This window comes from Myotis yumanensis, unplaced genomic scaffold, assembly GCF_028538775.1.
Source record: "Myotis yumanensis isolate MYYU_CA2020_CCGP unplaced genomic scaffold, mMyoYum1.0.hap1 SCAF_1, whole genome shotgun sequence".
NCBI classification, from domain to species: domain Eukaryota; kingdom Metazoa; phylum Chordata; class Mammalia; order Chiroptera; family Vespertilionidae; genus Myotis; species Myotis yumanensis.
The window spans coordinates 70,622,742-70,650,429 of NW_027223752.1; the positions used below are offsets into that span (position 1 = coordinate 70,622,742).

Here is a 27,688-nt window from a genome sequence, read left to right on the forward strand (position 1 = left end):
ACTATGAGATATTAAATTTCTGTTTTTTTGTTTGTTTGTTTTTAAGAGAAGAAGGGAGAGGAAGACAGAGAAACATCTATATGAGAACTAGTATCAGTTGGCTGTCTCCTGCACACTTCCTACTGGGGATGGAGCCTGATACCCAGGCAGGTGCCCTGACCAGGAATCAAACCGACAGTCTTTTGGTACACAGAACAACACCCAAGCAACTGGCCAGGGCAATACATTTCTATTTTTTAAGCCAACCAGTCTATGCTATTTTGTTATGGCAGCTCAAGCAGGCTAATACAGTACAACAGGTAAAAATAACAGTCTGAGAACAACTTACAGTGTCCAAGGCTACTGGGATCTTCATAGTACATGCTCCTTCCCAAGAAGCAAATGTCTTAGAGTCATACCAGACCTGGAAAGGAACATACCCCAGTGAAAAAGAGCGTATGAGCAACTCTGATCACAATTTTATTATTCAGTAAAACACCCATTTATCGTGATTTCAAATACATGTAATCAGAAAGCTAAAATAAGTATAATTTTAAAAATCTTGAGTAGAAGTTAGGAAGGACACATACTTTTAAGAAGATCCCAAAAGACTAACGTACTAATGTGACAGATTAATTTGACTAAAAGGCCACTCATTTGCCCATCCATCCATCCATCCATCCTAAAGTTATCAATTAAATAACCTGCCATGTGCCTAACAATGCGAGGTAAACATGAGTGAACAGAAAGAGGCAGTTCCTGACCTCATGGATTTTACAGTCCAGTTGGCTTATAAGAACTTAATGTGTCTATTAGCAAAAAATATGATGAAGGAGCGAAGGAAACAACAAAGAAGGAAAGCACATTGCAGGCAAATGAATGACAGATGAAGGAAGCATCTCATAGAAAAACAAAAGGAAACTTCAATAGGATCATTTTTTTTTTTTTTTTTTTTTTACAAAGTACAATTCAGGGACGAGGTTCAAACTTTTATCTGGGATTTCTGTCAAGAGGGTTTAGTTGTTGAAGTACCAAAGAGGTACTACAAAGCAATTTGATGGGCTAAATCAGTGGTTCTCAACCTTGGCTGCACATTAGAATCACCTGGGAATCTTTTTAAAATCCTGATTTCTGGGACCCATCCTCCGGAAATTCTGTTTCTTTGTTACTAATGTTGTGGCCCCACCCCATAACAAAGAAACAGAATTTCCGGAGGATGAGGCCCAGAAATCAGGATTTTAAAAAGATTCCCAGGTGATTCTAATGTGCAGCCAAGGTTGAGAACCACTGGGCTAAATCCTTAAGAAACCATCAGCATGAAAACAAAAACCTCTTTTTCTCTCTTCCAATCCAGCCACAGAGCCTCCTTCACAAGTTCACATCCTGGGATTATCACATCCTTTATATAGCTGGGCTGTTGCGTCTGTCACTGTCCTGCTGTGAATGTGAGAGCTGTGACTTTACTATGATTAGCTACAGTGAACTCTTAATTCAACAGGATCAATCCCACCTCATCACAGTGTAGTATCCTTGCCTGGGTTCAATTTGCTAATGTTTTATTAAGTATTTCTGTGTCTGTGTTTATAAGGGATATTATCTTAGGTGTCTTGTCTTGTAATCTTTCTTTGGCGAATTCCAGTAGCTTTAAATAAAGAGATGGTGGGAGTAAAAGCTAAAAACAAAAAAAAAAACACTGACTCAAATAAGATTTTAGAATTACCTGTCTATCACTTTTAGAACTAATTAGAATGAGAGGTAGAGGGTATTTTTGCTGGTGCCATATACGAAGATCTCCAACCTAGAAGGAGTATAACTGGTATTAAAAACCATATAGACCAGACCTAAAGCTCGGTCACCACGCTCCTCACCCAGCAAGTATTTATCAAAGGCTGACTATGTGCCAAGAACCCAACTAGATGCTGAGGATGCAGCAGTGAACATAGATAAAAATAAGCCTTAAAAAAAGCTAACATTCTAATGGGAGAGAGAGAGCACAAACAAAACATCTAAGTAAATATACAGAATGTCAGGAGTTGGCACCATTTTGTGGAGAAAAATAAAGGATGAAGGAGGGCTGGACAGGAGCAGTGGGGGTGGTGTATAACCTTAAAGAGGTGGTCAGAGAAGACCTCGCTGGGAAGGAGATGTTCAAGGAAAGCCTTGAAGGAGAGAGAATGGGCCATCCAGAGACATGGGGAAAATGACAGTGAGGGACCTTAGATATTTCCCTTGCACCCTGTGATGTGGTACTAGCCAACCAGTGAGGCAAATGTCTGGCAAGGAACGGCTTGGCTCTTCTACCCAGGCTTTGGGAAGATGTAGCAAGAGCAATAGTTAGAGATGTTCTGGGGGATAGTGTTGAGGGAGTATATTACATAGTCACAACAATGTGCTTGCAATTATGACAGGCCATTTGTAAACATGTATGGCCAAATCAGAAAGGAGGCTGGTTCCTCTCAACGGGAGCCTAGGCTTTGTTAGAATCAACTGGAGAAACTCAGCAGAAACACTTGGCAGGGCAATTTAAAAAAATCTTTATTGTTGAAAGTATTACATGTGTCCCTCTCATTGCTGGTTGGCAGGACAATTTATTTAGCTGTTGTATTTGACCTTTTTCTCAAGTTTCTACTTGGCAAGGGAACCTCTGTAAAGAGCCCTCAGCTTCAGAATTGTAAATTCTGGGAGAAACCAAGGACAAAGACCATACTTCATGAATCTTCTAGAGAAAAGCCTGGCTACTTCCTGATCCCTGGAAGGAGTGAATATTCCTGTCCACGGTAACAGATTTGACTCAAGTCAGGAGCTTGAGATAAGGAGATGATCTGGGATTATCCAGGTGGGCCCTAAATGCCATTACATTTAAGAGAGAGAAGGAAGAGGAGACACAGACACACAGAAGAGAAGCACTGTGGTGATGGAGGGGTAGACTGAAGTAATGTAGCTACAAGCCAAGGAACACCAAAGCTTGTGGGGAGCCGCCAGAAGCCGGAAAGAGCCATGGAAGAGATCCTTCCTCAGAGCCTCTGGAAGGAACCAACCCTGCTGACACCTTGATTTTGAACTTAAGCCTCCAGTACTGTGAGAGAATACATTTTTGTCATTTTAAGCCACTAAGTTTGTGGTAATTCGTTACAGCAGCCTCAATAAACCAATACAAAAGATGAATATTTAAAGAGAACACATTAAACCATTTTATTCAACCTGAAAAAAACGAACCAATGCAACAACCATACATGTAAAGCTGGATAGAGGAAGAACACTGGCACTGGTTTCCTGGTGTTGCCATGGCAGCACTTGGCAATACTGAGCATTGAGCATGCCTGGCTCAGCTACCTCACCATTACCTTGACAGTCCAAGAATAGCTTGCCATGACAGGCCCACATCAGTTCAGTATTCTTCATGGCTCTTCCCCATCTGCTGAAGCCTGTGGCAATGCTCCAGTGCTCATGGGTCCTCTCCAGGGTCTGCCTCCTTCCTGCTCTCCATCCATAGACTCTTCTCCTAGTCTGATGCCTCGAGTTTCTGCCCTGTCTCTTCTCCTAAGCCCCTTTGGATAGATCAGTGATGGTGAACCTTTTGAGCTCAGCGTGTCAGCATTTTGAAACACCTTAACTCTGGTGCCGTGTCACATATAGAAATTTTTTGATATTTGCAACCAGAGTAAAACAAAGACTTATATTTTTGATATTTATTTTATATATTTAAATGCCATTTAACAAAGAAAAATCAACCAAAAAAATGAGTTCATGTGTCACTCTGACACGCGTGTCATAGGTTCGCCATCAATGGGATAGATCCTTGGTTTGTCTCTGGAGACTGTTGCTCTTATCACCCTGGGCTGGCTGCTCTGCAGCCCTTTGGCTTATATCCACCTCTGCCCCTTGCCCTGCCTGGGTTCAGTGCCCAGGGCTCCAACAGGTCTAGGATTTTATACAGTGGCAAAGACCAATGACAATAACCAGTACAAGAGCAGAACAAGGCTGGAGGGGCAGAGAGGAAAGTCACTGTTATTACTTTTTATCCACCTTGGTGTGGGGCGCGGCTACAGTGTTTTGGCCAGGTTCAAGCCTCGGACTAATGAAAGGACAGGGTCCTCTCATTGCTACGTGCAAGTCCCAGCTGGAAGGGCAGGGCCCTCCCAGCACAATTATAGCCAACAGCTATGGTTGTAAACTTGAACCTATGGTCCAAACATGTGGCCCCACGTGCCTTGTGATAGAGTTCAGGTGCATGTAGTTGAGTGAGGTTGGAACTCACGAGAATGCTGTAAACAACGTGATCACGCCCCTACTTTGCCTCGTGGCATCTGCTATAAAATAAAGACATGGCTTGTGGGCGCTGGCGCTGTCTCCTCATCAAGGAGCAGCGTTCCACCGAGACCCAGCTTTCATTCTCTTGTCGTTTCTCAATCCTTTCACCCCCCAACTCAGGATCACCTTTGGCTGTAACAAGTGGCGTCCGAACAGGCCTGATTTCGGGGGAATTTAAAAAGTGGTCAGGTGAAAGGAGGCTCCAAGGCGCGCAAAGAGAGTAAGCTTAAAAAGCAAAAGTAAGAAGGCCAAAAAACAAAAATAAGGTAGGGAGCCGAAGTGTGGTAATATTAGCTCGGTGTAAAACTTGGGAAATTCAGGATCCCAGGAAGGGGATCACTAAAAATGAGGCTAAAAGCAGAAAGTAAGGCTAAAAGCAAAAGTAAGATAGGGAGCCGAGGTTTGGTAATAGCTCGGTGTAAAACATGGGGCAATGCTTAATTGAAGCATTTTTAAATTTCTTAAGGAGAGAATAAGTAAAAAAAAATAGACAAGAAATAAGGCAGAAAAGCACAAAAAGAAGTGGATCCCTAAAAACAATGCTTATTGGAGCATTTTTAAATTCCTAAGGTAGAAATAAGTGGTAGAAATAAGCGGACGTATTTTTAAATAAGTAGAGAAAATAAGATAAGCAAAAGAGAAAGTCAGTATACGTTAAAAAAAAAGCGGTAGAAAATAAGAAATCTCTTAGGTTTTGTTAAGCTAAAGATAGTAAAACAGAAATAAACTGTAGAAATAGAGAAGTAAGCAGGGGTTGCAACCCAGGAAAGGTTTGGGCAAGGGCAGCCAAGCCGACCTATAGTTCATAGTTAGAGGTAGAGAAATAAGTAAAAAATAAGTAGTAGGAAATAAGCTGTAGAAATAGAGAAATAAGTAGAAACAAGGAAGGTTTGGGCAAGGGCAGCCAAGCCTACCTAGTTCATAGTTAGAGGTAGAGAAATAAATAGAAAATAAGCGGTAAGAGAAATAAGCTGTAGAAATGTAGAAATAAGCGGGGGTTGCAACCCAGGAAAGGTTTGGGCAAGGGCAGCCAAGCCGACCTATAGTTCATAGTTAGAGGTAGAGAAATAAGTAGTAAATAAGCTGTAAAAAATAAGTGGTAGGAAATAAACGGTAGGAGAAATAAGCTGTAGAAAGTAAGCGGTAGGAGAAGCTGTAGAAATAGAGAAATAAGTAGAAATAAGTGGTAGAAATAAGCTGTAGAAATAGAGAAATAAGTAGAAATAAGTGGTAGAAATAAGCTGTAGGAATAGAGAAATAAGTAGAAAATAAGCGGTAGAAAGCAAGCGGCAAGAAGCAAGCGGTAGAAAATAGGTGGTAGAAAACAATAAGTAATTAGGAGGTACAAAATAAGGTAGAAATCTCCTGGGTTTTGTTTAAGCCACTGTAAAGTAAAAGATGGCTGTGGTTGATGTTTAAGGAAGTAATTTTTATTTTAGACATAGATTGTAAGCTCCTGCAGCAGTTGCATTGTTTCTAGGCATTGGTTATCTTTGCTTGTGCGACCTGATAGCTCCCCGGGACTTTGGGTCTGTGTGAGACCCTAGACTCAGAGTGGGAAGTCTCCAGCTCTGCAGGACCAGACTTCCACCTGCGCGGACAGGGCTGATTTGACTGGGACTGATGCCTACTCAGTGCTGAGGTCAACCGTCCAGGCAGCCTGATCCAGGGGACTAGTTTTGCATCGACGACATCTTCGCATGGGCGGCATCTTACTACGCTAGTGACCGAGATATCAGCATGGAGTCAGCTGAAGAAGATGGCGACTGAGGCCAAGCAAATGTTAGAAAAGCAAGTGGAAGCTATGCTAGCATTGGTGAACTGTCAGTTTTCTGTAAATTCTTGCGGAGCTAAATCTAAGGACTCTGGGTGGAATGTCCTAAAAATGTTAACATGTTTGTAGTTTGATTTTGCATTGGTATTGCTTTATTAGCCAGAGTTTTGTTCTCTTGTTAACATTGCTGTGTTTATGCTTTTGTTAAATAGCCAGAAGTCTGTTTTGATGATGCTGAATAATTTATTTAGAGTTCTTTGGATAATGTAAATGGGCGTGTTTAAAAAAAGTAAAGGGGGATATGTGGGGCGCAGCTACAGTGTTTTGGCCAGGTTCAAGCCTCGGACTAATGAAAGGATACAGTCCTCTCATTGCCACGTGCAAGTCCCAGCTGGAAGGGCAGGGCCCTCCCAGCACAATTATAGCCAACAGCTATGGTTGTAAGCTTGAACCTATGGTCCAAACACGTGGCCCCACGTACCTTGTGATAGAGTTCAGGTGCATGTAGTTGAGTGGGGTTGAAACTCACGAGAATGCTGTAAACAACGTGATCACGTCCCTACTTTGCCTCGTGGCATCTGCTATAAGATAAAGACATGGCTTGTGGGCGCTGGCGCTGTCTCCTCATCAGGGAGCAGCGTCCCACCGAGACCCAGCTTTCATTCTCTTATCTTTTCTCAATCCTTTCACCCCCCCACTCAGGATCACCTTTGGCCGTAACATCTGGAGACCAGCTTTTGGTGACAAAAACTCAGGATTCAGAGAGAGCCAGAACCAAAGAGCAAAGTCTTTTTATACTTGTTCTCCCTAGAGTTAGATACCTCATAGTAGACTAAAGATTTATTCCTACTTAAAATCTCAGTGTGTTTATAAGGAGTCACTTACACAAGTCAAAGTGTGAATATAAAGAACCATTCTAATCCACCTATTCAACTTTCTCCCTGCTCTTCCATTAAGTTTCTTGATCTCTGAATACAGTGGTCATGACTTTTAAGAATCTTTAGTTGCTCTAGTCATTTGTGCTGTCTCTACAATTGCATGATGAAGAAATTTATTTCCTAACAGGGCTAATTCATCAGAATGAAAAATAGATATGAGACATAGAAAATATGTGACTGTCATTTACTCTTACCTCATCTGATCCTGGCAGAAACACATCAACCACAGTAGCTTTTGGCTCTGTGACTGGATGAACCAATAAAGCACTTCCTGAAAAATGGAGAAGAAATAAATTTGAAAACAAAGTCTGAAAACATCCTTTCCTTTTAATTGAGTGCTTTTGTGGTTTTAAGCACCACTAGACTGTGAACTTCTTATTTATTTATTTATTTATATTTTTTAAATTAATTACATCTTTATTGTTCAGATTATTACATTTGTTCCTCTTTTTTCCTCCCATAACTCCCCTCCACCCAGTTCCCACCCCACCCTCCTCCCTCACTCCCCATCCACTGTCCTCATCCATAGGTGCACGATTTTTGTCCAGTCTCTTCCCGCATCCCCCACATCCCTTTCTCCCCCAAGAATAGCCAGTCCACTCCCTTTCTATGCCCCTGATTCTTTTTTTTTTTTTTTTTGGGATTGAGAGTATGTTTATTAAAGCTGGGACAGTGAAACAAAGGGAGGGCTTAGGGTGGAAGAAGCAGCGGGAGAGAGCCTTGGTGCAGCTCTGCTTTGGCTCTCTAGAAATGTTATAGGAAAGAGTGGGCCACGCTGGCTTCATGCACTCACGGAAAAGTAAAAGCTACAGTGAAATAAGTGAGCCAAGGCAGGGCTGCTTTTAGCTTACTGAAAAGTTTAGGGGAGCCAGGCCGGTGTGGCTCGTGGTTGAGCATCGACCTATGAACCAGGAGGTCATGGTTTGATTCCCAGTCAGGGCACATGCCCAGGTTGCAGGCTCAATCCCGGTGGGGGGCATGCAGGAGGCAGCCGATCAATGATTCTCTCTCATCATTGATGTTTCTATCTCTCCCTCTTCCTTCCTCCCTGAAATAAAGAAAAATATATATGTATTTAAAAGTCTTAGAGAAAAGAAGCAACAGGAGAGAGCCTACGCCGCACTCTGCTTGGCCCTCTGGAAACATTGTAGGAAACCCAGTGAGTTACAGTGAGGCTTCTGGTAGCTCACGGAAGTCAGAGGAAAGGGGCCTTGGTGACAGCTTCGGGGTGAGCCCAGGAGGAGCTGCTGCCTGTTCCTTCCTTGGTTGCAAGTCTCACGGGGACCCTTACAGCTTAGGAGAGAAAGTGAAGATGTACTACTGAGAGGGAAGAAAGGCAAGGGCGCGTTCCAGAAAGAACCCATCGCCCCTGATTCTATTATAGTCACCAGTTCATTCCGTTCATCAGATTATTCACTTGATTTTCAGATTCACTTGTTGATAGATGTGTATTTGTTGTTCATAATTTGTATCTTTACCTTTTCCTTCTTCTTCCTCTTCTTAAAGGATACCTTTCAGCATTTCATATAATACTGGTTTGGTGGTGGTGAACTCTTTTAGCTTTTTCTTATCTGTGAAGCTCTTTATCTGACCTTCAATTCTGAATGATAGCTTTGCTGAATAAAGTACTCTTGGTTGTAGGTTCTTGGTATTCATCACTTTGAATATTTCTTGCCACTCCCTTCTGGCCTGCAAAGTTTCTGTTGAGAAATCAGCTGACATTCGTATGGGTACTCCATTGTAGGTAACTGACTTTCTTTATCTTGCTGCTTTTAAGATTCTCTCTTTGTCTTTTGCTCTTGGCATTTTAATTATGATGTGTCTTGGTGTGGTCCTCTTTGGATTCCTTTTGTTTGGGGTTCTCTGCGCTTCCTGGACTTGGAAGTCTATTTCTTTCGCCAGGTAGGGGAAGTTTTCTGTCATTATTTCTTCAAATAGGTTTTCAATATCTTGCTCTCTCTCATCTTCTGGCACCCCTATAATTCTGATGTTGGTACGCTTGAAGCTGTCCCAGAGGCTCCTTACACTATCTTCGTATTTTTGGATTCTTTTTTCATTTTGCTTTTCTGGTTGGGTGTTTTTTGCTTCTTCGTATTTCAAATTGTTGACTTGATTCTTGCAATCCTCTAGTCTGCTGTTGGGAGTATGTATAATATTCTTTATTTCAGTCAGTGTATGCTTAATTTCTAGTTGGTCCTTTATCACAACCTCGAGGGTCTCATTAGATTTCTTGAGGCTCTCATTAAGTTTATCGGCAGTTTCTAGAAAATTCTTGAAAAACCTTAAAAGTGTGGTTTTGAACTCTATATCCAGTAGTTTGCTTTTCTCCATTTCTGTCATTTGTGTGCTTTTTCTTTGTCTCCGCATTTTTTATGCTTCCCTGTGTTGATAAAGTGGTTTTCTGTGCTGAGTGTCCTCTCGGGCCCAGTGGTTCAGCCTCCCCAATTACCTGAGGAGGACACTCTTGGTGCACCCCCTTGTGGTCTTTGTGTACAGTCTTGTTGTAGTTAAGCCTTGATTGTTATAGTTATCATTGGGAGGAATTAACCTCCAGGCCAATTGGCTGTGAGAATCAGCTGTGTCTGCAGTGGGAGAACTTCTGTGCTGGAGACACCCCTCTGGGGCAAGACTTGCTTCATTGGGGCTTTGGTGCTCACTGAGTCTGCCCCCTGAGTGTGTCCTTTATGGTTCCACGGGGCTGCAAACTGGATGGTCCCACTCTGACCTCTGGGTTTCCTCTAGACTGTGAACTTCTTAAAAGTAGAGACCTTGGTGAGGTGAACCTATGATTCATCAGAGAGATGCATTGCTAGAAAAAGGATAGGTGTTCACAGAGGTGACTATTATTGCCTGTCATCAATCCACTTACAGTATACTGAAGTTCTAGGGAGGGACCCCAGTCTCTTTTTGTGCATCATTGTGGCAAGCAGTTGGACAAACATAGCAGAGCACGGACAATGGGCAAGGTACAGAAGGTCACCAGGGTGAAAGCTCCAGGTGCCTAGCAATGGGCAAAACTGAGAAAACAAGGACCTCCCCCCTTTTCCTCCCTAGTCATGTGGTTTACATCCCCTGAACATTCATATCGATGGACATCTGATTCAGGCCCTCCTCTGACCTTTCCTCCCTTGGCATATTGCTAGCTAGTCAAGTGATTTTAGACATCCTTAGAGGGAGAATAAGAGGGCAGGAGAATGGCCTCATAGGATTCCCTTGCACGACCACACCCTTAAGCATTGGGCCCTCAGGACAATGAAGTTCTGACCCACATAAAATCTTAGGAACAAAGTTCGGGTCTGTTGACTACAGGACAGAGTTTTGGTCAATCTAGAGATGACATTTAGGCCTCAGTATGTTTCAGCTCCGGGCCAGAAAAGCAGCAAAACCAGATGGAGCAACACCGTGGTTGATATCAGAACCAGATGCAATGACTAATGATCCCCTCTCTTAGCTCTGACCAATCAGTGGAAACCACGACCCTGAAAGGACACACCTGGAAAGCCAATGAACAGTCTATTGAGATCCTCTCCTGAGACCTCCCCAGAAATTTACCTTTAGGAAACAGATAAAGCTTCTTAAGGTAAAGGAAGACAGCCCAGAGGGAGCCCACACCTTTCTTCCCTTTTTCTTTCTCAGGCATATATCTCTGCTCTCTTTCTCCTAAGTTCTAAGGATCCTGGCAAGACTTGCAACCAGGAGAGCAGTGGACAGCAGCAACTCATCTTGGGGTAACCCCCCTGAGCCTGTCTCCAAGGCCCCCTTTTCTCGGACTTTTCAGAGAGGTAACAGCAGCCTCGTCTTGGCTCACTCTGTCACTGTGACTTTTACTTCTCAGTGAGTCCACGTTGCCCAGCATGGCTCACTTTTTTCCTATAAGGTCTCTAGAGAGCCAAAGCAGAGCACCATCTAGTATCTCTCCTGTTGCTTCTTCCATCCTAAGCCCTTCCTTTGTTTCAGTGTCCCCAACTTTAATAAACATACTCTCAAAATCACCTAGACTCAGGTGAAATCTTTCCACACACTACAGGCCAGACCGAGGCAGACCCTCTCTGGACCTGGTGCCTTTCCAGTGACAAAACTGCTAGTATGTCAGTAATCTGAAAGCACCATCGCACTTGCCCAAGTGCCTCATTGTTTGCTATAAGTGATGTTGGTGATGGTGAGCCTACAATTATTATCTAGAAGTGTGGTCAGCATGGACATTCAGATCTTCTTCCTTGACTACAGGACAGAGTTTTGGTCAATCTAGAGGTGACATTTAGGCCTCAGTGTGTTTTAGCTCCAGGCCAGAAAAGCAGCAAGACCAGATGAAGCAACACCATGGTTGACATCTGAACCATATGCACTGGGAAGGCTAAAATTCTCCTAAACACGATCTGAATTATTAATTTTGTTTTGGCCTTAGTATCACATATGTGTAAAATTCATCCATTTATGAATTCACTTATTTATTCTCTTATTTATTTATTTGTTTATTTATTTATTTTCTCGAGAGGAAAGGTGAGAGAGAGAGACATAGAAACATCAATGATGAGAGAGAATCATTGATCGGTTGCCTCCTGCACACCCCGAACTGGGGATCAAGCCCACAACCCAGGCATTTGCCCTTAACCGGAATCGAACCTGGGACCCTTCAGTTTGCAGGCTGACTATCTATCCACTGAGCCAAACCAGCCAGGGCTATAAATCCACTCTTTAATTCAACAAATATTTAGAGTGCCTACTGAGTACTAGGCACTGTGCTGAGCTCTGGGGATATAGTGACAAATAAGGCAGACATGGTCCCTGCCCTCACGGAGTTTACAGTCAATGAAGACAGGTATTAAGTAAGTAATTACAAACTAATTAGAGTTCAGATGGATACCAAAAAGGCAAAGTAAAAATAAAATAAAAGTTATGTAATAGGAGGGATTGACTTGAATTTAAGTAGGTGGAATTAGGTATTAGGAAGCAATTTTGGTCAGGAAATTTTACTCCAAGAAAGTTGCTATTTCAACTGAGAACTAAGGATGAGTGGAGACCTAAAGAGCAAGATGTTTTACATTTTGGGGTTTCCATTCTCTTTTGTTCTATCTTTTTGGCAATTCTGTTGAGCCTGGCTTTTTGAACCTTATTGCCAAGATGATAGACTTCCATGTTCCAGATTTGGTGGTTAAAGGAGTGGACCCAGAACAAGAATACCAATTGCATTCACAAATAGGATGGATTTATTTAAAGTTAATATGAGATGTGCTACATGACAACAGAATAGCTATGATTCCACTTAGCACTAAAAATCTTGGTGATGAAATTTCTTTTATTTTTTGGCTTTCTTGAAATTAGGGGTTTTTTTTAGTGCTCTTACACTAGGAAGTATAACAAGAACATGATTACAATATTTCTCATAATTATAATTAATCAAGAAATGCTTACCCAGCATGTATTCATCTTCCACACCAAAAGTCTCTAATTCATCAGGGAACTCTACCCACAGAGGCCTGGGGTAAGAAAAAAAAAATTCTTTCTTCAACATTAGATTCTTATTACAATTCAATCACTTATACTTTCAGTTTTGTAACCATTCAAAGGAAATTAGAAAAAGCCAGGGCCAAGTCTCTTTTCATCTGTTTCAAGATTTTATGAGCAATTGCTATGATTACTTTTATTTTTCTTATGTAAAAGAGCTATCAATTAGATTAAACGTTTAAATGAAAGATTGAGAAATCTCGAACCTGCTATTTTTCCTTCTGATTGTTGAACTAGAAATAAATACTACTTTGACAGGCAGAATCAGAAGTCCAAATGCCTAACACGTTTGGTGTAAAACAAATTAAATGTTTGTAAAATCATTTTATAATGATATAAAATCTGTGCCATTTCTTTATGCTGTCACTGCCTTTCATGCATCCTTAATCATTACCTATTCAAATGAGAAGAACTGTTTTTTCTTGTTTTCAAACTGGCAACATTTTTAGAGGTTTGAGAAACTGTTGTGTGGTTTTGTTTTATTGTTATTGTTGCACACAACTACCTAGAAGACATTTGGGCTTATAAAGAAAACTTTCAATATCTATGTATCTGAATATTAACTTAATGGTTCTAATAATATTTTTCAATTTCATGAGGAAATGATATTTTTAAACAAGAGACTTACTTTTAGTTTATTCACTAGCTTTTGTAATAATGTATTCCCTTTCCTATTGGTAACAAAGCAGTGGTCTCTAAAGCTGGCTGATGTCTAGAATCACCAGGAAATTTTCTAACAAATATAGATCCCTGAAACCTTCCCAAAGAGATTCCTAGTAGGTCTGGAGGTGTGGCCTTAGAATCTGTGTTTTTTAAGAAGCTCCCAGATGATTCTGATCTGAGCCAGGTTTAGGAACGGAGGATCCAGGAGTCTTAGTATGTCTCTGTGTGATTCCTCCTATAGTTTAAAAAATACAATCAGAATATAATTTATACATCAGAAAAAATGGTTACCTCAAACTTGGAACAGTTTAGTTCCAAGGGTGAGATAGAGCTTAAGACTAGCAGAATAATGTTCTTCATAAGAGGATGCTTGTGGGTTAAATACTGAATGAATTCAGTTACGAAGTCATTTCATTTTTCTTTGAAAAAGCTCTATTTCTGTCTCATATCAAATATTAACACTTGAATCACAGAGTTATCTTCTGCTACCTCCACTCCTGCTCACATAAGCTGAGGACATGATTGAACACATGGCTCTCCTTCACCTGTTCTCTTGAAGTCACTCTGTAATTACTCCGTTCCCCAGTGGTTGGTTAGACTGTTTGCTGGGGCCTCCGACAGGTGAAGCCTATTTACCTCATGATGGGTTCGGCAGTCACATGTGCACAGTAGAACAGACAATACCAATAGGGCAGGAGGGTGTAACGCTCTCTGATGGCTTCTCTGATGAGCTGGGTGTGTTCCTTCCCAAAGAGCCAGGGTTCCCGTCGCTTGCTGTTTATGGTGGAATGGCCACGAAAGAAGGGCTGGTAGGCTCCAGCCTGGTACCAACGCACTAGCAGCTCCGCCTCTGGATCCCCGACGAAGCCGCCAACATCAGCTGATTCATTAGTCAAAGAAAGGTTTGTGAGCCCTGGCCAATGAGGCTCAGTGCTTAGAGGACTGAAGGGTTGTGGATTCGATTCCTGGTCAAGGGCATGTATCTGGGTTGGGGGTTCGCTCTCCACCCTTTGGTTGGGGAGCATGCGGGAGGCAACCAATCCATGTGTCTCTTACATTAAAGTTTTTCTCCCTCCCTCCCTTTTACTCTCTCTCTCTCTGAAAAGCAATGGGAAAAAATATCCTTTGGTGAGGATTAAAAAAAGAAAAAAAAAGACTTGTGAGGCAACCAGGCTCTAATAAATGATGCACTCAAGTAAAATAAGGCTTTGAAGACAGACAGAAGAAAGGTGTTGTGTATGCACTCAAAATGACACTGTGGCCTCAAACTAGGGAGCACACAGTAAAAAACTCTGCCTGTTGGGGATCTGATAGGACGCTCTTTTACATTCTATTCTTGTCAAAGGTCAGAGGCTTTACTGCAAGATCAACTTTCAGGTATGTTCCTGAACCCAGGTAACCCAGAAATTGCAAAATGTCTGTCTGAGTCCATGCCTGTACTTAGGGGTGGGTGGCAGTGGAGGGCTGGCAATTGACTTCCTTTGAAAGCAACAGCTAGGGCAAGATAAAAATTACACTTATTTTTGAAGTCTAACTGAAGTCGGATTTTAGGAGGAACATTTATTATAGAAATAGCTAAAGAGCAACAGATAATGAGAATGAGAGGTTTAAGTAGAATTTCATGGTTAGTCCTTAAGCAGGATACATATTCCTTGTACGGACCAATGCCATAAAAATACATGTATCAAAAAGTGATAGTAAGTCACTTCTATTCCTAGAGAAAAGAAGGAGCAGCTGGATCTGTGGTCATGCTGAGCACCTTCCATATTGAGATCTCTCATCTGCATAGAATTATTAGGATTTGGGAAGGTGACACACTAGAGAATCTTATTTTAACTAAATTTATCTTTCCCAAGAGCATATCTTTTTTTTTTAACAGTAGAAACACGTCACAGAATTTTAAAACTCGCAGAGTAAAAATGATTTCTGTAAGGCTGTTTTCTTATTTGCAAAATTCTTTGTAGTTCTTTCCATTTTTTGTTCAAGAAGAAAGGCATGTTTCAGGACGAGAAACTCAGTTACCAAGAGTGGCCGAGGAAGCAGTAAGAGAATGAGCGAAAGCAGCACTCTAGCCCCACTCCTGTGTCCTCAATTCAGATAAGACACAAAACAGCTCTGGAGCTACCCTTTCTCTCCTCTCTAATCCCCCCTTCACTTTCCTCATCTTTTCTTTCCGGCGTTTATCCCTATCCAAAACAGCCAATGAGAAGGGATTTGTGACCAGCTTTGACAAAAACACCCTCAGTTTTTATTTTCTCTCACTTCAAGCCTGAGGATATTACCTTACCTCCACAAAAAGAGATCCCAGTAACGCTGAGAGTGAGTAACATAGGGATCGAAATTTTCAGGTAACTCCATTTTGCTCTGTTGTCACCTGTCCACACAGCACCTTTGGACACCAATAACAAGGTATTTAAAAAAAAAATCACAAATCAGCCCATGCCCTTGATTTCATGTTTAGATTCCTTATTTGTAATAGACAAAATTAATATAAAGGAATGCATTTCTTCCTTACCTTAAAATATACACATTCTGGTCTTCCAGAATGAAAAGATATTAGTTTTCTAATGTGAAAATGTTATTAAAATCAACAAAAGAAATTGTGAAAATATTCTGAAATCACTTATTTTTGAAGTCTAACTGAAGTCTGATTTTAGGAGGAACATTTAAAAAATCAACTTTACTAAGATATAATTTACATGCTCTAACCGGTTTGGCTCAGTGGATAGAGAGTCGGCCTGAGGACTGAAGGGTCCTGGGTTCGATTCCGGTCAAGGGCATGTACCTTGGTTGCAGGCAACATTCCCGGTGGGGGGTGTGCAGGAGGCAGCTGATCGATGTTTCTTTCTCTCTCTCATCGATGTTTCTGACTCTCTATCCCTCTCCCTTCCTCTCTGTAAAAAAATCAATAAAATATATATTTTTAAAAAGATATAATTTACAAACAATAAAAGCACATATTTTAAGTGAAGAGTTTGATGAGTTTTTAAAATGTGTGCACCATGTAACCATCACCACAAGCAGGGTATAGAACATTTCCATAACAGCAAAAGTTTCTATCTTTTCAGCCAATTACCCCCACCTTACCCAACCATTGATTTGATTTCCATGACTATTAAAGTAGTCTTTTCTAGAATCCTATATAATAAAAGCCTAATATGCTAAGTATCCAACTTTTGGACTGTTCGACCAGTTGCTATGACGCACACTGACTACTAGGGGGCAGACACTCTGACCAATAGGTTAGCTTGCTGCAGGGGTCCGGCCGATCCGGACTGGTCGAGACGGGCCGGACACACCCTGGAGCTCTCCCACGGTCCCTCCCCGGCCCTGATCATACACTGGTGGGGTCCCTTGGCCTGGCCTGTGCCCTCTTGCAATCCGGGACCCCTTGGGGGATGTCAGAAAGCCGGTTTCAGCCTGATTCCCCCAGGCCTACGGGGATCGGGCTGAAACTGGCAGCCGGGCAGGAGCCTGAGCCCAGCTGGGCACTGCCCTGCTCCTGCTCATTCCTGCCCCACTGCATCTGCTGCCACTTGGTAGTGCTGCCACAGAGGCGGGAGAGGCTTGCACTGCTGCAGCTGTGCTCGCCAGCCACTGTGGGAATGCATTGACCACCAGGGGGCAGCTCCTGTGTTGAGCGTCTGCCCCCGGTGGTCAGTGCACATCATAGCTAACGGTTGATTGGTCAAGTGGTCGAGTACTTGACCGGTTGCTTAAGCTTTTATATATATCCTAGATAATAAAACCCTAATATACAAATTGACTGAATGGCGAAACAACTGGTGGAATGACTGGTTGCTATGACGCACACTGAACACCTGGGGAGCGCCGCTCAGCCAGAAGCCAGGCTCATGGCTGGCAAGTGCAGCGGTGGTGGCAGGAGCCTTTCCTGCCTTCGCTGCAGGTGGGCGGTAAAGAGCAAGAGGTCCCAGACTATGAGAGCCCCGGACTGTGAGAGGAATGTCTGACTGCTGGCTCAGGCTCGACCCCCAGAGGGATAGGGACTAAGCCAGCAGGTGGACATCCCTGAGGGGTTCCGGAGTGCGAGTGGGTGCAGGCCACGCTGAGGGATCCCCCATCCCCAGTGCACAAATTTTGTGCACCAGGCCTCTAGTAGATACACACACACACACACACACACACACACACTAAGGATGATATATAAATATATTTAGGCTTTTTTTTTTTTAATCATGATGGCAAACATTTTCTCATGCAATTAAGGCTATTTTAAATAACTTTATGACAGTCTAACATATAAATATACTATAGTTTTATAACTATTCCCTTACATATTTGGATTTTTTGTTGTTTTTTTTTGTTTCAAGAACTAATACTGTGGTGAGCAAATCTGTACATGAATCTCTGCTTAAGATGACAATATTTTAGCCTTTTCTCGAGTACCACAGGGGCTGGTTTTCAGGGGTGGAGTAGGAGGCCTAGTAATGGCTAAGTACAGTAAAGGCTGGATTCTTCAAACAAGAACCTAAGCTCCCAGTTATTTGTGCCTGGGGACTTAAAATAGCCTTCCTGCCACAGGGTGGTAAAGTTGAACTAGATCTGCATTAGCTAGTAAACCAGATCCAGTTATAGATGACCCTGACCATAAGCCACAGATAGGTCTATTTTAAGGCATATTGCTGAGTGAAATAGGTGGTTGAAGGAATGTGTTAGAAGTGTATTTTCCCTGGTTTTGATAAATCAAAGAGACAGGATCAGAGATCACCATCCCCGCAAACAGATACTGTGAAGTCATTCACCCAAAAATTAAGTGGCCATTTTTTCAGTGGGAAATGAGTAATTAAACTTTATTAAAATTGGTTTACTCTGATCATAGGACAAAAATACTTCAGGGCACATCTAAGGCCTGCCCAATGGCTACTGAAAAGGAAGGCATTAATAGCTCTATAAAGGCTTGTGTTTTTAAGTCTGATCATATGAGCCATTCCTTACCATACTTTTGTGATCCAGCAAAGAAAGAGCGTGTAAGAACAAAGGGTCTCTCCTTTCCCCCAGATCGTTGTATCAGTCCTTCTGCAGTAGCCTTTTGCTATAAAGTCAAAGGAGAAAAATGTCAAACAGATGATTGGATTAGGGCATTGTGTAGAAACTACTTAACATGTAAAAAACGAACAGTAGGTGGGAATGCGAAATGGGAAATATTAAAATAAATCCATCAAACAATTTCTATGATGTAATGAAACTACTCTAAGTTCCCTTATTAAAATAATGAAAAATTTATTTGATTAAAATAGCAATGAAATAATCTATTTATATATATCTAAAAGGCTAAGTGTCCATCTGACCGGTAGCTATGATGTGCACTGACCACCAGGGAGCAGATGCTAATTGCAGGAGATGCCATAACATGCACTGGCCATTTAAAAATAAATGGCACCACGGACCTGGAGCTAACAAACCAACACTCGGCTTCCCCCAACTGGGACACAGGCCCCGCCATCACCCCAGAGCAACACCTCACCAAATCACAGCCAATGCTGCCAAGACCCCATGGCACAAAATGCAGCCCACAGCCCAGCCCAGAAACAGTGGCTGTGTTGCCAGTTAATGACATCACACAGCAATGCCTGGCTTCCTCTCCCTAGAGACTAGCATCCTTGGAGTTTCTTTAGCCCAGGAACCCGACTTGCTTTATAGCCAAGTGCAAACATTTTACAGTTTAACCAAATGTTTGTCATGCATTTTCCCTACCTCATCTCATTTCCCATGCCTCATCAGAAGTCCTGGAGTAGGTAGATAGGAGACTCAGTAGACTCCTATTTTCTTTTCATTAGCAAGACTCGAATGGCGATATTAAAATATTTCTTCTAATTAATTTCCTTTCAATGTGCACAAATCTGTGCACCGGGGCACTAGTCCTATATAATAAAAGGCTAATATGCAAATCGACTGAACAGCGGAAAAATTGGTCGCTATGACGTGCACTGACCACCAGGGGGAACTGCCCCCTGGTGGTCAGTGCACTCCCACAGGGGAGCACCACTCAGCCAGAAGACGGCTCACGGCTGGTAAATGCAGCAGTGGTGGCAGGAGCCTCTCCTGTCTCCGAGGCAGAGCTAGGGATGTATGACTGACAGCTTAGGCCCACTCTCCACAGGGAGCTGGACATCCCCCAAGGGCTCCCGGACTGTGAGAGGGCACAGGCTGGGCTGAGGGACCCTCCCCCCCTCACAAGTGCACGAATTTTGTGCACTGGGCCTCTAGTATATTATAAAAGCCTAAGCGACCGAACGACCAAAGAACTGAACGACCATTTGACCGGTTGCTCTGATGCACACTGACCACCAGAGGGCAGATGCTCAATGCAGGAGCTGCCCCGTGGTGGTCAGTGCATTACCATAGCGGGTGCATTGCTCAGCTGACTGACAGGCACCAGACACCGGGCTCACAGCTGGCGAGCACAGCTGTGGCAGCTTGAGCCTCTCCTGCCTCTGTGGCAGCACGCTACCGAGCAGCGGCCACATCAGGCAGAGCAGGGCCGGGATGAGCGGGAGCGGCAGGGTGCCTGGCCTTCTGCCACTTTGTGCATTACTACATCCCTTGGGATGTTGGACTCCCAATTTTGGCCTGATCCCCACAGGCCAGACCAAACCTTTTGGTGCTTACTATTATCAGGCATTTTATAAGATTTTCTCTTATAATCTACACAACAACCTCTGAGACAGTCTTCATTAATGAAAAAAAAACACTGAGATTCAGAGAGGTTAAGTGACTGGCTCTGGCCTACATAAGGAAATTCGCTAAAGTCGTTTGCAATTATAGCAAGAGGCTATTGGAGAAGTAAACACAGAAAACCAAGCTATACCTAGCCAGCAGCTCCCACTGGAAAATACCAGTTGGTGGGAGCGCCATAAGAACAGTTACATTCTGAAAATAACAGAGAACCACGGGTATAAATTAGGGCATCACTATACATGCCTGGGTCTTTTAGATGTGATTGGCCAATGGAAGACAATTCTATTGAGAAAGCTAAGTACTTAAGAATGACTTTCTATATTTAAAAAGTATACTTATGAAATTGTGTATGTGTGTTCTAAATCTTACTCCCCTGGTATAAATGTAAGACTTAATGTATTGAGAAATTTGTGAAATTTCAAAACATTTGTCCTAATTGCCTTTATGTATTTACACATGGTTTGTTTACTTCAATAAAAGTTTTGACGTAGTATCCAATACCATTTACTAGTGGCTCCTGTCAAGGAAGATGTTTCTATGTTACCATTAATCTTACAATATAAATTCATCAAGTTCATTATAGAAGGCAAAGGTACAAAAGGAAAAATGAGTCTTATATTGGCTGCAACCTGGTAAGACTCATTGCAGAATAGACTCTGGCTATTACAAAGGAAACAACTTTCAGCCCAAAAGGCAGGGTACATGGGTACAGTTGGCTTCTTCTTGGCTCTCTTACCTGATAAAAGCCATAGATGTTGTGAAGTTCTCTGTGCTCCCAGTTGCCATGATGAATGGCATTCTTCTGCATGGTCTGCTCTGGCCCTCTAAAGACCGAGGGTTCATTCATGTCATTCCATATGTAGAGGATGTCAGTAGATCCCTAGGAAAGAAATCTTGGTCAAGGTACTACTTCTACAGTGAGTATGATAATATGAAAGCTGCTCCTATTCCTCTTTCCTACTCCATTTCATTTATTATTCATTATGTTTATTATCTGTGCTCTGTGTTCAGCTCCACTGCTAGAATAAAAAGCTCTACTGGGCAGGGAGATCATTGATATATCCCTAACACTTGAACCATAGGTTTTCAGTAAGTATTTGTTGATTAATGAAAGAATGCTGTGCTTTATTGTCTGTGAAATACATATTGCCCAGCAAGTCTACTCCTAGGTCTATCTGGAGAACCCCCACAGGAAAGGTTGTGAATGATCACAATTAAGCTTTATATCATCCATCATCTGCTACAACTCTTAACTCAGAGAAGGGCAATTGTAGTTGTACATGATAAAATTCTGCTTTTCCTCTAATACTTTGAAAAATTTGACAGTTAAGATGCCTTCTTGTTAGTATGATCTATAGTTTATATTCTACATACAACTAGTCAATATAGAGTGAGAAGGGGCTATTGAGTCATCTAGTCATGGTCTTACAATCTGTTTATAGAATCCCTGGTCTCTCAGCATTTGACAAGGAGTCCCTCAGGCAGCTCATTCCATTATTTTATGAATGGTAACATTCTCTCACAGGGTCTAGCTTGATTTCTGGGATACCACAGAATACATCTGTTGCCTCACTCACATGACAGTCTTCCAAATGCCTAAAGGAGGCTTATGTGTTTTCTTTTGACTTTTTACCTTTATTTCTAAATGTGTATGTCTATGAACAAGGCTACATGGTTTGCAATATTTAACTACCTTGACTCTTCTTCTTTAGCGCCCTCCAGGGCAAGGTTGGCAATGTTTTTCTGGAAAGAGCCAGTTCTTTAATTTTGTGGGCCATAAGATCTCTTTTTCAGTAACTCATCTCTGCTCTGGTAATGTGAAAGCCGTAGACAACAGGGAAATGAATGAGCATGTGGCTCAAGTGTTGTTCGTACTGCTCTTAGTTATTTTCTGTGCCCTGATACATGATGCTCAGAAACTAGCATTGAGTGGTTAAGAGCTGGGTTTGGAACAAACAAAACTGAGTTCAAATCTTGGGTCTGCCACTTACTAGATGGGTGAACTTAGCAGGTTTTTAAGTTTGTTTATGTTTCAATTTCCTCATCTGTGGAAATAGAGTTATAGTTCTAACTTCAGAGGGTTATTGTGAAGATAAAAATGGCATACGCACAGAAAGTGTTTAGCACACTGCTTGGCACATAGAAAATGCTCAAATTTATATTAGACATCATTATCATCGTCACAATTGGTTGAAAACAGTTCTCTAGATGTGGCCTCTCCTGTTTTCTCAGTGGATTTTATAAGATTTAGGGATCAATTTATTATTATACCTTACTTTTAATGACATACTTTGCAAGATATTTCCACATATATCATCACCTTTAAATAATAGTTATAAAATGCTATTTTATATAAAGAAGTATATAGTAATTTGAAAATGTAATACATCTCTATAATTAAGTACTTTGATATATTGTAATAGAGGTCAAAATCATAGCTTTTTGCATTTAATAATACACATGGCATCTCTCCCAGCACCACCAAAGTCTGTAATGTGATTCCACCCTTCCCTTTTCATACAAGCATTATTTATTAGGGGCTACTCAATGAAGCAGTATAATTCTATTCAAACACTTCTTTTCATTCTTTCATCATTTCAAGTAACTAGGAAAGAGCAAATGAATAAAAACTTACCTGATAAACAGAAAAAGCAAAAAGACCTGAATACCACTCTCTGACCTTGGGGTTGGTGAAATCCAGGTAAGAGGAGAGACCTATAGAGTTACAAGAGAAGACAGCCTGTTAGGAACAGTGGTCCTCATGGTAAGATGTGTTGTAAGGAGGACTATCAGATGTGAAAGCTCGGCAGTCAATGGGCATCAAACATAAAAGTCAGCTGATACAGAGGCATGGTCTGGCGAGAAGCGAATGAAGGTAATGCTGGACTCCAGTGACAATCTTCTAGACCTTTCAACCCAGGGGCATGCCAATGAACAAGTATCCAGGTGGAGCCTGTCCTTCACTGAAATAGCCCAAAGGATGGCAAGTAGTCTGTAGTGACCCGCCTGTCCTTAAAAAGAACAGAGAAGTGTTCATCACTGATAAAAGGGGGAAATTCCTGGGTTTTCTCTACCGTGCAAGGAGTTATGACAGAGTGCTATGCTGTGGTAGAGTAGTGATTTGCTCAAGGAGCCTCTACCAAGTCTTTAAACTAATAATTTCTGAAAGGAATTGTCCAGAGTTGCCAGAGGCAGCTGAGGTCACTCACAAAAGTCTGGAAGTCAAAAGGTTGGGCTAACAGGGCAAAGACGAATGGCAGGGGGAGAGACTGCAGGGCCCTTTTTCTTTTAAAAAATGTATTTTTTATTGATTTCAGAGAGGAAGAGGGAGAGAGAGAGATAGAAACATCAATGATGAGAGAGAATCATTGCTGGGCAGCTTCCTGCATGCCCCCTGTTGGGGATCAAGCCTGAAACCCAGGCATGTGTCCTGACTGGGAATCGAACCATGACTTCCTGGTTCATAGTTCTATGCTCAACCAATGAGCCATACCAGCCAGGTGGCCCTTTTTCTTTCTTTCTCTTTGTCTCCTTTTCTCATTCCTTGGCTTTTCATTTTTATTTGCTTAGAGAAATAGCATGCTAGAGGTTTGCTTATTTTTTATTCACCCATGACTGATAAATGGATACAATGTACACTATACCAGTATTATGAAAGATATAAAAGACGGTAATACCATTTCTTAGAGGAGCTTAAAATGTAGCAAAAGATATCTACAAGGAATAAGAACAGTGGCTATGAAACCTTCATTAGTTGGGACGAAATAAGGTAAATAAGTGTATAAAGTAATATCTCACCTGGCCAACATATCCCTTCAAAGTCTTCCCCTTCATGATTCCTCACAAAGTAGCCCTGTTCTTTGGCCATAGCGTACACTGAGTAGTCAGGATCAATCTTGATATGCGGGTCACTGATGACCACAAGCTATCAGGAGGACATAAAGGTTTGAAGATCTCATCAGTTTCACATGAGCCATATATTCATTTATATGTTTTCATCATAGTTCTTGGGTTCAAATTTTACTCAGAAACAACTACTACTAGCATTGAAGTATTCTATGTGCTTACAGAAATATAGATTGATGTCAAAACTAGGCCATTGCTGTTTTATAGTTATTGCTGCTTAATCAATAAATTTTTAAAAAATAGCATTGAGCTTCTTCTATCTGTCTGCGGTGCGGGGTGCTATACATAAAAGAGTAAATAGGCAAGGTCTCTGCTTCCTAGACATGTAGAAGCTAACATAACACTGACAAAAGCAAACATTAAAGAAAATAGGAGAACAGCATGTTAAAAACCCAAAGGTATAGGCATATTGAGGAAGTAAGTCTGAGAAAAGCTGTGATCACAGCTGTGTCCCTACCACCTCTCCTTGCCTTTCTAACACCATTCTTTTGTTTGGTTGTTTGCTTGTGGTTTTTTTGTTTGTTTGTTTGTTTTTTAGTTCTCACCTGAGGATATTTTCCATTGATTTTTAGAGTGGAAGAGAGAGGGAAAGACAGAAAGAAACATCGATGTGAGAGAAACACATGGATTGGTTACCTCCTCACTCGCCCGACCAGGGCCCAGGCCGGGGAGGAGTCTGCAATCAAGGTATGTGCCCTTGATCAGAATCAAACCCAGGACCCTTTGGTCCACAGGCCGATGCTCTATCCACTGCGCCAAACCAGCTAGGGCTCTAACACCCATTCTTTATACCTAGTCTCGAACCTCAAAACCATTTTATTTAACTAGAACAACCTTCTAATTATCCTTCCTCATACCTATTTAAATCTATTATACATACTGAAGTTTAATTTTCCAATGCGATTACCACCACTACCCTTGCATTATATACTTTCCAGTGTCCTTTTCCTTCCCCATTTTCTGTTTTAGTTCTTTCCTTGGCCAGATTGACAGGAGGAATCCATCAGGGAGGCATGCAGGAAAAATGGAGTAATAAAAAAATCAACTCTGTTTTTCATGGACTGTTAAGAGCTTTCAAGCCCACCACTCCCCCTGACCTTTCTTCCTACATCTGTGCCTGCCGACAAAGAAAGCCCTGATGCTCCCTGCTTTGGTGCCAGCAGAAAGTTCAAGCTACACAAGCCCTGGCACGTGCACAGGGATCTTCACCCCAGTCTAAGTCTCTAATCATGGTAAACCTGAGCTGGTCTCCTTCCCAGCTCTCTCAGGACCATTTCAAATGAGCTTGGGAGCCAGCCTTACTCCCCCCGAGAATGCCTTACTATGTGACTAATTAATATTTTAAAATTATGTATTATTTTTTAAACTTTATTTTTATTTGTTGACACTATTACAGATATCCCCATTACCTGACCTTCTTCCTTTGCCCACCTCCACCCAGCCCCTGCCTCTTTCCCTCTGGCCATCAACACACTGTTGTCTGTGTCTATGGGTTATCAATATATGTTCTTTAGCTAATTAATCTTGGTACCTGTGTGATGTCATCAATCTCGACATCAGAACCAAATTTCGCATGGGCAGGGGGATCCATCACACTACTACACGGGTGGTCATAATAACTGGCCTGAATGCTAGGCCCCTTCATCCTTATGGAGACCTAGACAACTAACGCAGGGATGGATGATGTTGCCACCTTTTCACCATTACTTTTCTGTTATCAGTTTCAAAATGCATTTGAAGGTACTATTTTCATGGCCGTTTTAAAAATCAGATAGTTCTCCACTTATGTATCAAATCAAGTTTTAAAATGTGCTTGTAACTAAAAGGTCCAGAAACGTTGGTTCATTTTACCTTGCGTTTTTTGTTTCGGAGCAGCTCCTGCATCCTTTTGGGGTTGGGGAATTTTTTCTTGTCCCAGGTGAAGTACCTTTTGCCCTCGGTGTGCTCTATGTCCAGCCACATGACATCATAAGGAATGTCATGTTTGTCAAATCCTGCATCCACTGCTTTTACATCCTGCTCATCTTCATAGTTCCAGCGGCACTGGTGGTACCCCAAGGAGAAGAGAGGGGGCATGGCTTGTGTGCCTAGAAGAGGACAATAACAACTGAGCCAACTGCCACCACAATAATTCTATATTTGTTAAAACATTTTCTAAACACTGACAGGATCCAAGCACTCAGCTTGGTAGTTAGACTCCCACTTCTAGGAATACATCCTAAGAAACCCAAAACACCAGAAAGAATGCATGCACCCCTATGTTCATAGCAGAATTTATTCCTTTCTTATTTCCATAGCACTAGGCTGATGCCTTTAACATAGCACTTATACCTCAGAGCACAGCAGTTCGTTTACATGCCTGCCTCTTCAGTCAAATTGTTACAGAAACTCTGCAGCCATTAAGCAACAACTTTCCATTACCTATGTCATCCTCCAGCCCTTGGTAACTGCTAATTTACTTTCTGTCTCTATAAACTTGCCTATTGTAGGTACTTCTTATAAGTGGAATAATATATTTGTCCTTTTGTGTCTGGCTTATTTCATTTTGCATAATTTTTTCAAGGTTCATCCATGTTGCAAGTATCAGAACTTCATTCCGTATTATGGCTGACTAATATTCCATTTTATGTATATACTAGTGGCCTGGTGCATGAAATTCGTGCACATTAAAAGGGAATTAATTAGAGGAACTATTTTAATATTACTATTTGCCCTTTCTCTATCATAGAAGTGTCAGAGATAAAAGAAAATTAGTAAAATGTATATGAAAATAATATATAAATTTATTAATAAACTGGGTGGGGATGCACGCAGGCAGCATCACATCCCAGGCCGGGGACACAGGCAGACAGTGTCACGTCCCTGGCCAGGGCTGCAGGCAGGAAGCTTCACCTCAGCACTGGGTGGGGACACACGCAGGCAGCGCCATGTCCCAGGTCAGGGACGCACGCAGGCAGCATCACGTCAGCGTTGGGCAGGCCTGCCCACGCCTCCACTGGGGGCCGCCTCTGCCAGGGGCTGCCCCTGGGCTAGGCAGCATGGAGGCCCTCCTAGTGATGGCAGTCCCTGCCCACCGGCTCCTGCTATGCATGCCTCCTGCTGAGAGGTCATGACATTACGGCGTCCTGGACAATTTGCATATTCCTCTATTATTATATAGGATTACATTTTGTTTATCCATTCATCTTTTTTTAATTTCAAGAAAAATGATTTTAAATATAATAATGTTACATGCAATAAACCTTAATATTTTTTTAAAATAGATTTTTATTGATTTTTTACAGAGAGGCAGGGAGAGGGATAGAGAGCTAGAAACATCGATGAGAGAGAGACATTGATCAGCTGCCTCCTGCACACCCCCTACTGGGGATGTGCCCGCAACCAAGGTACATGCCCTTGACCGGAATCGAATCTGGGACCCTTCAGTCCATAGGCCGACGCTCTATCCACTGAGCCAAACCAGTTAGGGCAAAACCTTAATATTTTAAGAAAAACTATCTTAAATATAGTAATGTTACATGCAATAAACATTAATAGCTCAAGAAAAATGATTTTAAATATAATGTTACATGCAATAAACACCAATTATTCAAGAAAAATGATCTTACATATAATAATATTACATGCAATAAACATTAATATTTCAAGAATAAAAGGATTTTAAGTATAATATTACCCAAACTGTACTAATATAGTATGATATCATAAAAGTTGTAGGAAATATTAAAAAGCTGCAAATAACAGGAATACTTTTATTATATTCTAGTATATTTTTTCCCCCTCTGGCTTTATTTTTGTTCATCAGTTTATGTTGTTCATTATATTTCACTAATGAGTGAGATTATATGATATTTATCTTTCTCCGACTGGGTTATTTCGCTTAGCAGGATGCTTTTAAAGTCTATTTTGTCGG

At 41.7% G+C, this 27,688-nt stretch overlaps 1 protein-coding gene across 4 annotated transcripts in view; it reads right to left on the reverse strand.

Moving 5' to 3' along the window:
• Positions 1 to 27,688, reverse strand: part of GANC (glucosidase alpha, neutral C) — an 81,875-nt gene that overhangs the window by 9,790 nt on the left and 44,397 nt on the right. For all 4 annotated transcript variants that reach the window (XM_070424506.1, XM_070424522.1, XM_070424515.1 and 1 more), the window contains 10 exons: positions 25,627 to 25,862; positions 23,668 to 23,794; positions 22,505 to 22,584; positions 20,606 to 20,749; positions 18,127 to 18,223; positions 15,458 to 15,559; positions 13,807 to 14,050; positions 12,415 to 12,479; positions 7,197 to 7,273; positions 329 to 403 (listed from right to left, as the gene is read on the reverse strand). In XM_070424506.1, coding sequence (XP_070280607.1) covers positions 329 to 403; positions 7,197 to 7,273; positions 12,415 to 12,479; positions 13,807 to 14,050; positions 15,458 to 15,559; positions 18,127 to 18,223; positions 20,606 to 20,749; positions 22,505 to 22,584; positions 23,668 to 23,794; positions 25,627 to 25,862 — 1,247 coding nt within the window. The remainder of the gene's footprint in view (positions 1 to 328; positions 404 to 7,196; positions 7,274 to 12,414; positions 12,480 to 13,806; positions 14,051 to 15,457; positions 15,560 to 18,126; positions 18,224 to 20,605; positions 20,750 to 22,504; positions 22,585 to 23,667; positions 23,795 to 25,626; positions 25,863 to 27,688) is intronic.